Source organism: Halichoeres trimaculatus, unplaced genomic scaffold (genome assembly GCF_033239565.1).
Source record: "Halichoeres trimaculatus isolate MK-OKI-2021-1 unplaced genomic scaffold, fHalTri1.1 fHalTri1_scaffold_3, whole genome shotgun sequence".
Classification (NCBI taxonomy): domain Eukaryota; kingdom Metazoa; phylum Chordata; class Actinopteri; order Labriformes; family Labridae; genus Halichoeres; species Halichoeres trimaculatus.
The window spans coordinates 17169610-17186061 of NW_027437181.1; the positions used below are offsets into that span (position 1 = coordinate 17169610).

Below are 16452 nucleotides of genomic sequence, written 5' to 3' on the forward strand. Positions count from 1 at the left end.
AATGGACCTGCTGAAATGGGGACATCTTGATAACCTACCATCTTACTTTTTACTGTAAACAAAAGAGCATTCAGCATTTGATAGTATCTGACAAGACATAAGTGCAATTCAATTACTCTCCTACTGTCCTTTCCTGCTCTGACGGGAGCACTATGCACCTTGTTTCTCTGTCTGTAATCATCCAGGACACAAAGTAAGTCGAGGCCCGGTCACTGTCGGTATAATCTCAGCGTTGCTTTTACAAGGAGATTCCATTCACACATCCAGCAGCAGCTTACGGTGCTCTGATGATTTAACAACACTTTTCCAAGAAGTGTTTTGGCATGCTACTTTACCATGCAGTTTGCATTGAGAGTCTTATACTGATAGACGACACCATTGGAGAGTCACTTACACCGTCGAAAGAAGAAATTACAGTTCTACAGTTAAGATCAAAATTAGTAAGAAGTAAAATTAGAAAAACTAGAAGTATCTATATTTAGCATCTGCGTACCTTCGTAAAACAGCTACCTATGGCATAATGTAAGCCATGTATGGAAATAAAGAGTAAGAACCTTGTGGTTTTGTGGATCTACAGCCCAGTCAGTGCAGCAAGCAGTGTAAACATCAGGAAACGAGGACGATCAAAGTATGACTGCTCACATGCGGCTGACTGATAAATAATTTATCATCAGTGATGCTGCAGGACTGTGGAAAGATATACTGAGCCATGCAAGCCAGTGGATTACACACACTGGCTGTGTATGCAGACAGAAGTTAGTTTCACTTCTCCACTGCCCCTGGAGAAAATATGGAAAGACTCACAAACAGGCTGGAGTGTGAACCCAAAGTGACCCCTTCAGTGCTAAAAACAGACATCACCGGCATCTCACAAGCTAAAAATAAAGGAACTACAAGACGGTTTAGGAACTGACTGCAGTAAGAGATAAAGTTTATAAATATTACATGAGACTTCAGCCCAAAATAGAGAATCTCCCTCCTGCCCTGGATTTAAGAGGTCACTGGCAAAGTTTAACTGATTTCTTTATCTCTGGACCCTTGATATGTTGAAATGTTTTATCCTGACTAGTGAAGAATTATCGTGTGAGTGACTGATTAATGAATCAGCAAAATGTGCATCCTTCAGTTGCAATTATCTTCAGTAATGACTGGAGGATGGTATTCATCCAATTACAGTCTTACATGAGCAAAAATCGTCACATGACCATTTAAGGTGATTTATTTGACTTAGAAAATAGTGAGATCAGTGATTTAAAAGACGCTGTTAAAAGGTTGTCAACATGTGAAGCAGTAAAAACACTCCTGAAATGGACAAAGTGATCACACTGCCATCTTCGTGTAATTTCCAAACACTGTTCAGATTCATACAGCTAAAATATGGAGATCATGCAGTATGACCAAACCTTTAGAAAATCCACTAAATAGATTTTCTCATTAAAGTAGTAGGGCTGCATCCAGCTCTTTACAACAGGCCTCCATACAAACCTGTTCAAGCCAGGGCTGTCACACCTCAATATAAATGTATGTGTAAAAAAAAGTTATTCTGGCATTAGAGGAGCAGACAGACCCTGCAAACAATCTGAGTAATGTGAGCCATCTTGCTTTATCACAAATACTGTATTACAGTGGTAACTGTGTGTCCCTGACAGCAGCAGAAAATTGGATTAAAGATGTTAAAAAGCTGTGAATAAAGATACAGTCACAGGGGAATCTTAACATTAGTTAACTTTTTGTATGCTAAAGTGATAAAAACTGCAGTTTATCAAAAGTCCCCTTAGGGCTGGCTGCAGAAAAACTGGAAACCACAAACGCACCAACCAAAAGAAGACCTTAACAGGAAAAGTAAAAAATGTTTACAACCTGGTTCAAAGAAAAAAAAAAACAGCTCTAAGCCCTTTGCACACCAGACACGTACTTTTCTCGCAAATATTTCTCACATTATCTTCTTTTCGAACCTAGTGTTTTTCAGTGCAAGCTTTCACACCAGCAGGACACCAACGTTCCTTAACTGAGCAAAAATATTTCCAAAGTTTCGCTTGCGACGGGTACACATCCAACCAATCAAAACCCTTGTTATTGACAAGTCACAAACCAAAACATTTAACATTGATTGTGTTTATGTCCCAGCACCCGGTTCTTTACCACAAAAGACATAAAAAACTACAAAGACAAGGATTACAAAGAGATCGTATGGAGGAGAATAGCTGTGGAGATTGAATATGATGCCTCAAAATTTTTGCAATTTTGTGCTGTTTATTCGCGTCGCCGTTGGTGTGCAAAGGCCTTAAATCTAAACAGCTCATTCTCTAATGGCACACACTGCACATGGGGTGAATTTTTTGTCACATGTTATTTTGGAAGTTAATGAACTTGCAAATTTTGCCCATGTTACAGCAGGGTGGACTTGACTAACAGGTGGGAACCCTGTCTGCTAAAGGACCGCCTCTTTACCTCTTCCAAAGTCGAATAAAGCTAGGCTTCATGACTTAGAATCAGAAAAAACAAGTGAAGTCACAGACACTAAGACCATAATAAAGAGTCTATGAATGGGGATCCATCCATTTCTAATTGATTCTTAATAGGAACGAGTCATCGATACCCATCCCTATGTTATAGTACTGCAACAGAATGACACTCCAATTTTTTAGCTGTGTCACTGTACCCTAAACCATGCAGGAGAAACAGCATGACAGGCTCAAAGCATTGCAAATAAGACTTAGACTTTAGTCCTCAGTGTTTGTGGTTAAAAAGCTTTTTACTGGCAGTTTTTATTGACAGCCTCGTCTATCATTAAAACCCCTTTAAATCTGAACGGGCAAAAATACTTCATAAAAGCAAGAAGACCGCTTTGCTACCTCAAAGGCTCTCTGTTGTGACAGATCTTGGGATAGAGAGCTCTCTGCAGAACAATTGGCTCTGCTGAGTGAGGACTTCAGGGACAATAGCAGGTGTTTCATTCTCATCCTGACCATCTTTTTCCCAAGCAGCTACACACACACAAACACACACACACCCACGCACCAGAAATATGATCCAAACATGGTTACCTGCCATCTACTTCTGCTAAGGTGGCACAAACAAGGGAAAAGGCTTACTTTGTGTTTTTCTCTTCAAATGGTTTCATATAATGTCTGAAAACAGTGGACTGTGCTCTGACCAAAATGTTAAACAGAGCTCTGATGGGATTCCTTTTGATCTCAGATTCGCCTTTGTTCATATCTTCCACTTCATCAGGCAGCAGTGGTGCATCCAAAATAGCTCAGCTGACTCTTCTGCTTTCCATTTTTACGCTCAGACCTTTTCAAAGTAACTTTCTACCCTGCCATGTTAGTCATTTGTTTTACTTTCCATAAAAACTCATTCCCCACTTAGCAGGCCACCATCACGCAGGCTGAAACTGAAGAGGTTTGAGCAGCAGAAACTGAAGGAGACAGGTGAACAGAGCATGAAGGAGCACGTGGCTTTGAGGAAGAGTCTGATGGGGCCAAAAGACAAAAGGAGGAAGACCATAATGCAAAGGGACAAAGGACAGAGGGACATTGTCGGCATGTGGCTTGGAGCACGTCCTGAGTGCTTTGTAATGCCTGACTGTTCAGCTGGAAGTGATGGCAGCTGATGAACATGCATCATTCTGCTGGCGGCGCAACCCTCCTGCTTCTTCAGGGGACAAGTGCTGACAAGAAGTGCATGACACATCCTACTTGATCCAAATAACCTCAATGACACCCCCTAAGAGCAGACGGAACATAATGACTAATATGTTGGCCGGCAAACAACCTCCTTGAAAACATCACTGAGGAGAAAGACAAGAAAACAAGCAGATACATCAAAGCTCACACCAGTTTGTGTCTGTAAGCTCTTTGGAGCCACCTGGGCAGACAAGGATGTGATGCAAAAATCTGGGACCAGATCAAGACTCTGATTAGGCCAGACAGGCCTGACAGATGGACAGACCAGATTAGGCATATAGACGTGTATCGAACACGGCGGGACGACGCTCGTGTCCGGCGCTGTCTGACCCCTGTGGAGAGGGGGGGGTCAACGGCTGCTTTACACAAGCAAGGCTGCTTCTGTATCTGAAAAACAAACTTCAAACAGATGTAAAGTGAAGTATAGAGAACATTTAAAGAGGGACGCAGAGGGAAATTGAAGGAAATGATGCCAGTAGGGCTGCAGCTATCAAATATTTTAGTATTCGAGTATTCTACTAAAAATCCCATCGATTAATCGAGTAATCGGATAAAATACATTTTTGTTTAGTTAAAGAGCAGTTATTTTTCAAATGAAATTTTTTCTCTTTAAGAAAAAGAATTTTCTGATACAGCATGTCAATAAGAGCACTTGCTTTGGTAGCTCCAAAATTTGTAAACACATTTTGACACATTTTTTGTGCCTTGTACACCACATCAAATGTTGCGGACCCAAATGGCACCCGTTTCGTAGAATGACCCATTAGTCTCCAAACTCCAGAAAACAAGCTAGATTTGTTGCTAGTTGCTATTTTGTATAAGAGGTATTTTGAGGGGTCTGAAAACTCTCTTAATATGGCCTCAGCTCTATTTAAAATATCACTCTTTGATCTTTTTTAAAATTAAACGATTCCTCAAGGCGGAGAAAATTACTTGAGTAATTTTTGAAATCGAGTACCTCGAATCATTCGAGGAATCGTTTCAGCTCTAGATGCCAGTCCTACCATTTACCTCACACAATCCCACCAACATGTTTAAGCATGTTTTACATTTTTTTACAGCTCATTTCCAGGGTACAGACTTTATCATATGCAAAGACAGAAAAATCCTATCAAGCACTGACAAATTTATTTCATAACAGCAAGGTTTACTTAAGACTGTATTCTGGGGTTTACCTCCAAGTCGTAGCAGACCTGACAATATTCTTTAAAATCTCAACCCAAAGCTAAACAGAAAATGAATCAATGCTCAGGGAAGACTTTTGGCAGAGTTAGCAGGCTCTAACTTCGTGTCTCGTCCTTCATGCAGAGCGGAAGAAAACAAAAGAATGAATTGTCATCTCTGTTGGACAACAGCGTATCCCCTCTGCTGTGTCCTTCTCTATTTGTGAGACAGCAGTGATGGATTCCATCTTGTCAGCCTCCTGTGAGCCATCGTGACAGTCAGGAGTCACCAGAGGCCGGGAACGTGTGACTCACAGATTCTAAAAGTCATTGCTGCTCCGCGTCCAGCTCTGACCACTGACGATGAGTCTGCTACAGGCCTCTGTTACCATCACTGCCACCAACAGGCTCTTCAAGTAGCTGTTAACAGACTCAGAATTACATAAACCCACGACCGTAAGAGCTGCAGTGAGACCTGTGGAGGACTCAGGTGGTGATAACATAGTAGCCACTTACTTTTGATAACAACGCCAAACTTGTGAATGTTTTGAAGAGAATAAACAGGCTTGAATAAAGCGGGAGCATTTACAGCCAGCTGTCAATACTTGATTGTGCAGCACTTTCCTGCCAGAAATCAACAGGTACTTCAGTCAATATGCTGCTCTATTGGCCTCATATGGTGTAATTACAGTCTACTTATTGACACATGCATAACATTCAGCGATTAATTTGCTCACAAAGAAACTTCTGCAGCATATGTTTTCTGCCCCACATGTTAGTTCAGTCCTTACACATGGAGGACAAATGAGAAATCAAAGCTAGAAACACCCTGATGTACCATTCTGACAGCTCTTTTGGGAGCATGTGGCTTTGAGGGAAAGTCATTAAACAAAGTGCTTAACATAATCTTTGATGTTTAGTTATGAAATATGATGCCTCAGAAAATGGTTTTCTGTTATTATAGTAATACTGATACTATGACTTTGATTTCTTTTTGATAACCTTCAGATTTTGACATTTAACCATTTATCAATGAGAACTAGCTTCAACAATTCTCTAGGTATCACTGTAGGAGCACACCTGTTATCTAGGTTGATGATTTTGAGCCCCATTTGCCACCCAAAGTTTGAAGTGTTTGAGGCCTGATTAAAGCCTTGCCATAACTTTTTTTTTCATGTGGTAATCATCAGTACAACTGTTTTACCGACTGAGTTGTAGCCTCCATGATCTGGGACTGTGTTTGATATGAATGATTTCAGGTCAAACTGTCTCTGACTGCATACCAACAATGAACAATGATGGGGATGCATTACCAATTGGATTTTGAACTCACGCCAAGACAGCAAACATTGATAATTTTTGTGTTTGTCCTCTGAAGTCATGTTTGATCACATTTGTCCACTAGACCTTGTGTTTGGGAATTAGAAGAACTTTCTTTATATGTTTTCCCACAGTTTTAAATTCTAATTACTTTTATAAGCATTTATATAAATTTGCATTCAAGGACAAGCTATTAACAGATGTGGTAAATTGAAGATCATTGATAGTGCTCAAAAAATGAATTTTCAAGTGAAAGACAGACAAATCAACTCATCCCAGGGTTATCAGTGTTGCATTTTGCAGCATATTCATGAACCTGCAGGTTCCAGCATTACGTGTAACTTAATTTACCATGTGGGACACACTATGTCATAAATACCACAAACCAAATGCAAGGCAGACTTTAAAATGATACTCCGGGATGGAACAAGTTGGGTCCTATCACAAGGTTTAGGGCAGAAATTACCCCTACAGCAGTGTTTTGGTGCAGCAGAAGCCCAGAGTGCACGCACCAAAGACCCCCTCCCTGCTCCTCTGCCGTTTTTCCTCTGCACTCAGACCAATTTTTACTTGACCAAAAACCACAAATAAACGGACTCCCACCAAAAAAATCTGATATTGGTCTGCATTCACTCTTTATTTAGAGAATTTTCAGCGCTATTTCACACAAAAAAACACCTAAATAATGCTCTAGTTCTCATCGTGTCGTAAAACGGCGCTACCTCCGCTGCCGAGCCACAGCTGGCTATGAGGCGCTCGCCGCTTAGTGTATCAGTCCGCGCGCGGCGTGCCAGATATAAACAAATGAAGGTAGTCTGCCAGGACGCAGAGACACGATGAGAACTAGAGCCTTATTTAGCAGTGTTTTTGTGTGAACGAAACGCGCTGAAAATTCTCTAAATAAAGCGTGAATGCAGACTGATATCGGATTTTTTAAGTGGGAGTCCGTTTATTTGTGGTTTTTGGTCAAGTAAAAATTGGTCTGAGTGCAGAGGAAAAACGGCAGAGGAGCAGGGAGGGGGTCTTTGGTGCGTGCACTCTGGGCTTCTGCTGCACCAAAACACTGCTGTAGGGGTAATTTCTGCCCTAAACCTTGTGATAGGACCCAACTTGTTCCATCCCGGAGTATCACTTTAAAGCTCCTCAGAGGATATTTCAGTTTTTACTGATCGTGACGCTCCCTGTGTAGACACACAAACTCAAATACAGATACACAAACACAGATACACAAACATAGACGCTGTCTTTGTGGACAAAGTGGAACCTTTTATCTCTTCGGTGATTCTGTCCAGTAAGTCTGAAATAAATTTCTGACAAAAAATCTCAACTTAAATACTTTTAACAGTCTATTGTGTCATTCAAACAGTCATTGCAGTAATATTGTACAACAATGTCTTTTTCTGCAGTGTGCTGTTAGAGATTTGAAACCTCCACACAGGTACGGTAAGTACGGTGTCCAGTGACTGTAGAAATTGGGGAAATCCTGCATTCTCTGAGTTGCACTGAGTCAAAACTATTTTCTTCAGCTTTTCTTCCTTCAAAGACAAAAATACTGAGGATGAAGTTTTTTTCCCCAGCATTTCAAATGGACCTTAAAGGCCTGAACCCAAACAAACACACAGACACACTCACACTGGCACAGACACCCTCAAATCCACACCCTCACACACACACAACACACTTACACATATAAACACACACCCACAGGACGCTCAGAGAGCGGGTTGGGTAAGGGGGTGAGCCACGAGTCAATAAACCCTGTGTAATCTGTTCCCTTTAGTGGCATAAACCATCTGAGAGGAGATTACAAGCGTTCTGCCAAAGTAAGAACATGCGAGTTCCTAATGGACAGAAACACTGAATAAAAGCACACACACACTCACAGACACCAACACATGTGTGTGTGTATCTTTGCATAAAGTCTGGGAAGAAGTGCAGAGAGTCAGAGTACTGTTTCAAACTCTGCCGTGAAGTCATGACTTGCGTTTTTAAGACCTGACTCAATGAGTTTAATACAAAAAGGCTTTTTTGTCTTCAGGGAAAGAAACACAGAGAACAAACTAAGAGTGGATGAAGAAAAAAAGAATATATTTCTGCATGTTTTTTCAAAAACTACTGATCATCATGACAGGCCCACCCTGGACTTGGGCTCCTGCTGAGGTAACTAATGCGCGGCATTGTCAGTTTGTGTGAGATTACGCATCATGGCCTCCATGAGTGGAGCTGGAAGAGCAGAGGGGGTGGGAAGGAGTTGTTGAATGTGTGTGTTTGTGTGTGAGTTTGAAGAGAGAACGTGTGTACAGGCAAATAAGAGGGCAGAGGGGGCTGCTGCCTGCATGTGCATGTGTGTGTGTGTGTGTGTGTGTGTGTGTGTGTGTGTGTGTGTGTGTGTGTGTGTGTGTGTGTGTGTGTGTGTGTTTTGGGGGAAGGAGGGACGCTGGCTTTATGCATCATTAAGCAGGTGGACTGAGAACACCAGGCGGAGCTGTCACGGTGGAGGGGAGCAGAGCAGACATCTGGCACACAATACAGGACCATACACCTACATGTTAGGAAGAGCTGCAAGCAGTTTGAACACATGTCATCAGGCTAATTATTATTTATGGATCATGTTAAACTAATTACAGAGCAGAGTTTATGACAAACTGCTGTGTGTGTCCAACAAGATCTGTGTGTTTTTCTTGTTTTATGATGTGAATCCTTCTGTTTGTTCCTCGGGGGATGATTTTTATTCAAAGCCTTTTTCTAACTTAAATTAATCTAACACCAACTGGAATGACACAATACTCAGATTATTACAGCTTAACACCTCAATCAACTAATCTGACATTAAGGCTCTAATAGGATTGAGTTTAATTCTTCTATAACATTGTGAGATTATCAGCACAACAGAAGCTGGTGGCGCTTTGACAAAATGAGATCAACAAGAAAATAAAATTCTTGCAAACAATTATCAGAGTCTGCATGGAGATCTGGTAGGAACCTGTTAAAGCTTGGTTTCCTTTACATGTTCCTTCAGATGTACCATCACATACGACCTGCTCAAAAAAAAAAATGCAATACGACATTTGGTCTCTTATAGTCCTGTTATTTTTAAATACATGTTCAAGAAACATTGTTAAACCAAAAACCCCTTTCCAGAAAACTTTACTTACTTTAAAACTTTAAAGCCCTGTTTCCAGCCAACAGACTGGTGTGGTTCAGTACAATTTGGTATGGGTTGGATCGGTAGAGCCTGATCCTGTTTGTGTTTAATAGCCAGGGGTGGGTACCTTTCACAAATTTAAAACGATGCGGTACTGATGCCCTGGCAATCAGAACCAAAACTCAACCACTTTTCTGTACTTCTTTTGTTGTGTATGTGGTAAAAACTATCAATTTGTTTGATAATAAAATATATTTTTTTCGATTCAACATATTTATTCTTCCATATCTAACCTTGTAATGCTGTGTTCATGTCCAGCATGGAAAATCGTCTACTCTTCCACTCCCTCACGGTCACAAAGCTGCATTAAGGTACCTAAACATGGTACCTTTTGATTTTACGTGAATCGGTACCTGGTACTTACTTTTGAATACTTTTGAGACTTCGGTCGGTACCTATAAAAGTACCTACTTCGGTACCCATCCCTATTCATAGCCCCCTTTTGGTAGGCAGCATGTAAGCTGGATGCCGATAACCGCGTCTGTTACGTTATAGCGGGACACCAAAGCAGCACGACATAGTGTATCCTGCTAATAAATCCAAGAAAGAAGAAAAACGCAACACGGCAAACAAGTTACAGCGATAGCAGACATCCAGCATTTCGCTTTCTTTGTTGGCATGTGGCTCTTCGTTAAAAAGTGCAATCAAGCTTTGTTTCAGAAAAGGTTTTGTGCCACAAAGAGAAATACAGCCGCTGTCGCACATTAAGTGACAGCCAATCAATGGACTCCAGTGTTTCTAGCTCCACCTTCTGGGGTTGGAATTGGTATGTCTGGCACCCCAACGCAAGGGTCCCAAAAAGTGGGATGGTACAGTTTGGTTATCTGGGAGCTGTCCCGGGATTAGTCGATGGAAATGCTACAAAATGTGCGCCATACTGAGACAAACTGAACTGAACCGCTTGGTGGAAATTTCCATTGTATCAATTTCAACATCTATGTGAACAGAGTGATAACACAAACATCTGTGAGTAGTGTTTTCTGGTTACAACCTTAACCTGCTTTATTTTTACAGTCAGATAAATCGCTCACTGAGAATTCAGAGCAAAATGTAAACAAAGGCTTCTGCAGCGTGCAGCGTCTCCTTTCATTTCACACCTTGTACTAAGGGGCAGTGGATACAAGCGTTAAAAAATAGAGATGTGAAACTTATCAGTTCTGTCACTGATGGTTTTATCTTGGTTTTTTTGTGTCACACTGAGACTTTAACAATAGTTCTAGTCTGTTTTACAACCAACTCCTCACAGGAGCTTTAAATCAGCTGTCAATGTCAAACAAAGTAATCACTGGGAAAGTTTTTGGCTCTTTGCTTTGCCAATGAAATGAAGAGCTCTTAGAGTTTGATGGATGGGTTGGGGTTGTTTTTTAATCAAAGGGGTCGTGTGTTTAGGACGATCATTAAACCATCTGGTGCACAACCACCCACACATCTTTCTCCTCATCAGCTGCTGTAATAGTATTGTCTTGGTTCTGCCTCCTAGATTTTCATGAAAAATGACGCTATCTCCCTTTAAATGGTTGTTTCTTTAGATTATATAACCTGAATGAACTGAGAATCCACTCCCTGCATATTTTAATCTTTTTTCATGTCCAAAGTGTGTGCCTTGTATTGAGTTTCTTCATTCGTCTTTGACCCTACATGCACTGCTCCACCTTACCTACCTACTCCTACCTATATCTTGTGACATGGTGAAGGTCAGGACACATAATCAATAATTCCTAAAATAATATTGTGAAGTTGCCTTTGCTGTAAAAATGTATTAACTGCTCAGTGTGATTTAAACATCTGTCATTTAAAGGTCAAAGGACAAACTGGATGTTAAGTGATGCATTAGGATAACAAACACGTTCAAAAATGATGGAAGGACCCTTTAACAGGGTTTTAAAATAAAATATTTCCCATTTTCTCACTAAAAAACTCAACTACAACTACAACTGGTGATATAAAAAATGGATGAGAAGTGCTTGGATGAATGGATAGGGCTAAAAATCAAGTCCCTGCAGCATTTATGCACTTTCCTGTTCTGCTATTACGTAACTCAAAGGTAACACGCATCCACATGTAAACTTGACTACAGCTCATGTTAACTGGGCTTTTCAGTTAAGTTGTCCGATTCTTCTACATGCCAGACACTATTTTACCACTCTCTGGGTTTGCATTGTAATTGAGTTTCTTGTGTGCATGCGAGCCTACAGATCCTCCGCTCTGACTTCACAGTGAATAAAGACAAACATGTCATGCGAGTCAATGCACGGGGTGACTCCATGAAACGCACACTGCAGGCACACGCTGGCTCAGCTTCTCTTGGTTAAAGTGGCTGTCGGAGGCAATACAGTAATCCAGTTTTAATGGCCGTGCCCCTTCCCCCACTATGAAGTGATGGCCCCAGACAAACCACTGCGCCTCTCTTAAGGGAGAAGTGTCAAAAACGTGTCACCATGATTTCCTTGGCCGCACATTTGGCAACAGTCCTAAGCTAAGAGGATAAAACCAATCACTTTCAGCCTCATGCAAGAAATTCTGTTGCTACAGGTGAGAAACTACAAAGCCATTTATTCCTAAAGCTGCCACTGAACCTCCAGAAACCAGCTTGGACATTCATCAGCAGATCTTTTCTTCTCACTCTAAAGTAATGCCATTCTGCAAGAATTATACGTAGTGCTTAATGTTATCTTTGTGGATTACAGAAGAGGAACTGAATGTGCTCATTGTAGGAATAATGAGAGCCTATAATTAGACTGAACACTACTCGGCTGTGTAATATATTTTGATTTTTCTTTTTTCTATTAATGAGGCTCCTGATTTCAATGAGCAGAAGGAGCAGAGTTACATTTTACCTTAATATGACCTATAATGTAATCACAACAAAGCACATCTGTTGTCTCTGTTGCGCTGCTATGGCCAGATGAGGTAACATATGACAGTATCACGTCTGGTCCCCTGATAAAAACAAATCACACACAGACAACAAAACATATAAAAAAGAATGGCTTAATGAAAACCTAATCAAAACCTTCACTCTGGTATTTTTTAATCTGCAAATGACAATGCATAATGCTTTCTTGTCATAACTTTTTGGTTGAAAGATTTTTTTTCTCCGTTGAAAACAGGAGTTGTCACTTATTATGGATAAATATTGACATTATTGTACCATCATAAACTTTTTTATGCATATGAAATGTGAAGTTAAGTTTTCTTTTGCTGACAGCCATAATGTCCCAATAATTTCTCCCACTTATAACAGTGCTGCAGTATTGTTGCTCTGTTGTCAGTCTGTGACACCAGTTGTCAGTAGCACTTATAATTTGTCAATAGCAGAACAGCGCAACTTCTGCCAAGGCTTTTGTTTGCAAGTTATTAAGAATAAATGATTTCCAATGAAGGAATTCTTGAAGTTAGTACATAATCAATCAGACTGTGCATAGACATGCCTATTCAAGATGTTTTAGGCTGTATTACAAGCATCACAGACTTGAGTCTTTTGCTGTTCAAAGGTGTGCCTCTAGGATTGGTCCTAGGTCCCCTTTTGTTTATTATCTTGACTATAATGTTTTTAATGCAAATATCTTTTTTATGCCAACGACACCCTACTGTATTACTCTGCACCCACCCCAGAAGAGGCCTTGACACAGCTACCAACTGCTTTTAATTCAATTTAACAAAATTTTTATGGCTTAAAAATAGGGATGGGTACTGAAGTAGGTACTTTTATTGGTACCGACCGAATTCTGTCAAAAGTACCGGGTACCGGTTCATGCAAAATCAAAAGGTACCACGTTTAGGTACCTAAATACATACTTGTGACTGTGAGGGGGTGGAAGGGTAGCCAATTTTCCATGCTGGACATGAACCCAGCATTGCAAGGTTATTTAATGAAGAAAAAATATGTGTAGTCAAAAAAATATATGTATTTTATTACTAAACAAATTGGTATTTTTTACCACAGAAACACAAAAAAGTACCTAAAATTGGTACCGCTGAGTACCCGTACCAATTTCCAGGTACCGGGCATCAGTACTGTATCGTTTCAAATGTGAAAGGTACCCATCCCTACTTAAAAACGGTTTTAATGCAGACAAAACAAAAATCATGCTGTTCTCTGGTAAAAAATCAAAACCTCCAAACCTACCATCACTCTGCAGCCTTCATGAGATGCAGATTGAATGTGTCTCCCACAGCTTGTAAAATGGTTGAGGCTAAAGCTGGGTTTTTACTTCAGAATCAGATCCTGCCTTTCCTTTGAAGCCAAAAAGAAACGTGTTGCTGCTACTTTTCTGTCTGTACTTGATGTCTTATACATGCATGCCTTTGCTCAAAGCTTGCATGCTCTGGATATTTTGTATAACAGGTTTTAAAGTATGGACTCACCGCCGCTTGCTCTGTTCTCGTGTAGGGTGGTTTTCCCTGTCGTCACGCAGACTAAAACATTGGTATCTTTTTATTTAAAGGTGTATCCTAGGTCTGCTTCCACCTTATCTCCTCATCTATATCATGCAGAAAAGTGCAGGAACTCGTACTGTTTCATCACAGGATTTTGTTACTGTCAGTTCCCAGGGCCAGGACTGAACTTGGCAAAAAAATCTTTCAAGTCTGCTACTCCCTATGGTTGGAGCAATCTACAGAAAGACTTGGAACTTTGAGAATTGTGCTCTCTGGATGCTTTCAAACAGATCTTTAATGATTTGGAGGCAAATTCATCTGTCTGCAGATTTCTTGTCTGACCCATGATGTTTTTTAATCCTGAAGGTATATCTCATATTTGCGTGTTCCATTAGGTGTAATGTTTATTTGTGTCTGTAGTAAAAATGTAACTGTGCTGCTGCTGTCTTGGCACAAAGTATCCAGATTTTTAATCTCAACGAGTCATTTTCTTGGTTAAATTAAGGTTAAATAAAAGATAAAATTAAAAAAAAATCATGTGCTATCAGAAAACAACAGTAGTCATACGCCAAGGGAGGTGAGGAGACAAGGTACTGTACAGTTCATGTCTAACCCTTAGGGATTGCTGAGTTGCAGCTATTTTTCACCATTTTTGTCCTTTTTTATGGATCGAGCGGTTTAAGGTGAGCTTGAAAATAATCAATAGTTGATGATGACAGTGAAAAACATCCTAAGCTGCAGCACGACAGTGCAGTAGAATCCCACCAAAACAGAAATGGATAAGACAAATATTATTAAAGGTTAAAAATAACAACAACAAAAAAGAAAGAAAAAAGATAAACACTAGGCCGAACATAAAAAATCAGACCATAAATTAGAGAGTTGGTAAGTTTGCTGGAGGCACCTGGGTGAGTAGCAAAAATATAATGAAAGGTGAATTATATCTGAGTCTGAAATACATTTATCTAGGTGGAAACACAAATGAAAACACATTCTGTTTAAGCATTCAATGACATTCAAGCACTTAGCATCACTCCAACGCATTGTCTGTTAAATGCAGAAGGAATGGAGCGCCTGAATAAGTCATGAGCAGAGAAATCAACCGACATGTTTTTACTACATCAGATGACAGAAATAGATCTGAGCGCAGAGACTTGCTGGGAAAATGCAAATCATGAAAATAGCACGTGGAAGCTTCAAATGAGCGACAAGCAGGGGCAAAACACGGTGCGCGTGCAGGTGATAATATCAAAGCGGACCTTATCGGTGGACGCTCAGCATTGTTTGATACTGTTGTTGTGAATACACCTGCTCTGTATTGTGCGCTTCTCCGGACGCTGCATGTGAACTCGCCCTCGCCAGCCGTTGCTTACAAACGAGAGTCCGCCAGCCAAGCGAAACACAGATAAACAGAGGGACAGTACACACGCACGCACGTGCACGAAGAACCACGCGCGGTTCCTCTCCCTAGCTAGACGCTTGTGTGAGTGTGTCGGAGTGTGTCTGAGTGTGTGCGTGGATAAAACAGTTGTTGAAGGTAAAGAGATGGAGTCAGCCGACTTCCGTCAACAGCTGCTTTGCTTCAACTTCACAGGAGAGCAAAGAGGAAAGGGGGTTGTTTCATGGGCTGAGAGACTAGTTTTAAAGCAATTCGTTCCACATAAAAAGACACACTCTTTGTTACCGTTGCTTTCTTTTCACACACGCACCAACACACGCTCGCATCCTCACGCGCACCTCCTCCCTCCGTCTACTCACCACAGCTGTCTCTTAGTGGGAAGGCAGTCTTTGTTGGAGGCTGTCACTCCCATGGCCATCTGCATCACCGTGATATATTTCTGGTACTTCATGCTGTCCTCCTTTGCAACTACTTCTACTACTACAGCTACGGCTAATGCTACAACTACTTCCACTACTACTTCTACTTCTAGGAATCCGCGCGCCACAAAAGCGGCACAGGTGAGCGTGCATTCAAGTGTCTGTTACTGTCCCCTGGCACGCGCGGCATCTTCAGTATCAAAAACGCCATTTCCACGTCTGGAGGACTGCTGACGGGGAAAACATTCCCCAGGGAGCTCAAGGAAAGGTACCACGCCGCCGCGACCCATGTCTGTAATCTCATTAGAGCTCAGAATAGATTGGCTAATCCATTCAATTTTAGTCAGGACCGGCTCATTGTTGTTGTTCGCCCCGTAGCGGCCACTTTGTTGTCTCCTTTCCCTTGCTTTCCCGAATCCCCTTTCCGTTTTCTATCCCAGTTTGTCAAAAGTAAATGAGTCAAGAGACAGACTCAGAGATAGGATGCAGCGGCGGCGGCACCTTAACGTCTACGAGGTAAGAAAGAGAGTGCGCGTGTGTCCAACGAGAGAGGGAGCGAGAGAGAAGGGGAGTGACGGGAGGGGGAGGAGGAAGAGGAGAGTGGGAGGAAGAGATGGGCAGACCGCGATGTTATGACTTGAGAGAAACTACCGCTCTCGAGAATATCTCGGTTTGGTAAAATTAGAGGGCAAACGCATCATTTTAGGAGCAATGGGGATTAATCTTTTCACAGAACTGGTCCACGGGGCACAATAAAAACATCAGGCTTTGGTTTATTCGAAAACACTTGTGTGATGGAGTACAAGAAGACTAGTCCTTCTTTAAGGAGAGGCAGGAATGGAGGGAAACCCCTCTGGATCCTGACTGAGACACATTT

At 41.2% G+C, this 16452-nt stretch overlaps 1 protein-coding gene across 11 annotated transcripts in view; it reads right to left on the bottom strand.

The window, feature by feature from the left end:
* tjp1a (tight junction protein 1a) overlaps window positions 1–16109 on the bottom strand; it is a 104359-nt gene extending 88250 nt beyond the window's left edge. For all 11 annotated transcript variants that reach the window (XM_074666668.1, XM_074666666.1, XM_074666659.1 and 8 more), the window contains exon 1: window positions 15516–16109. In XM_074666668.1, coding sequence (XP_074522769.1) covers window positions 15516–15607 — 92 coding nt within the window. In that variant the 5' untranslated portion in view covers window positions 15608–16109. The remainder of the gene's footprint in view (window positions 1–15515) is intronic.
* Between the last annotated feature and the right edge of the window lie 343 nt (window positions 16110–16452).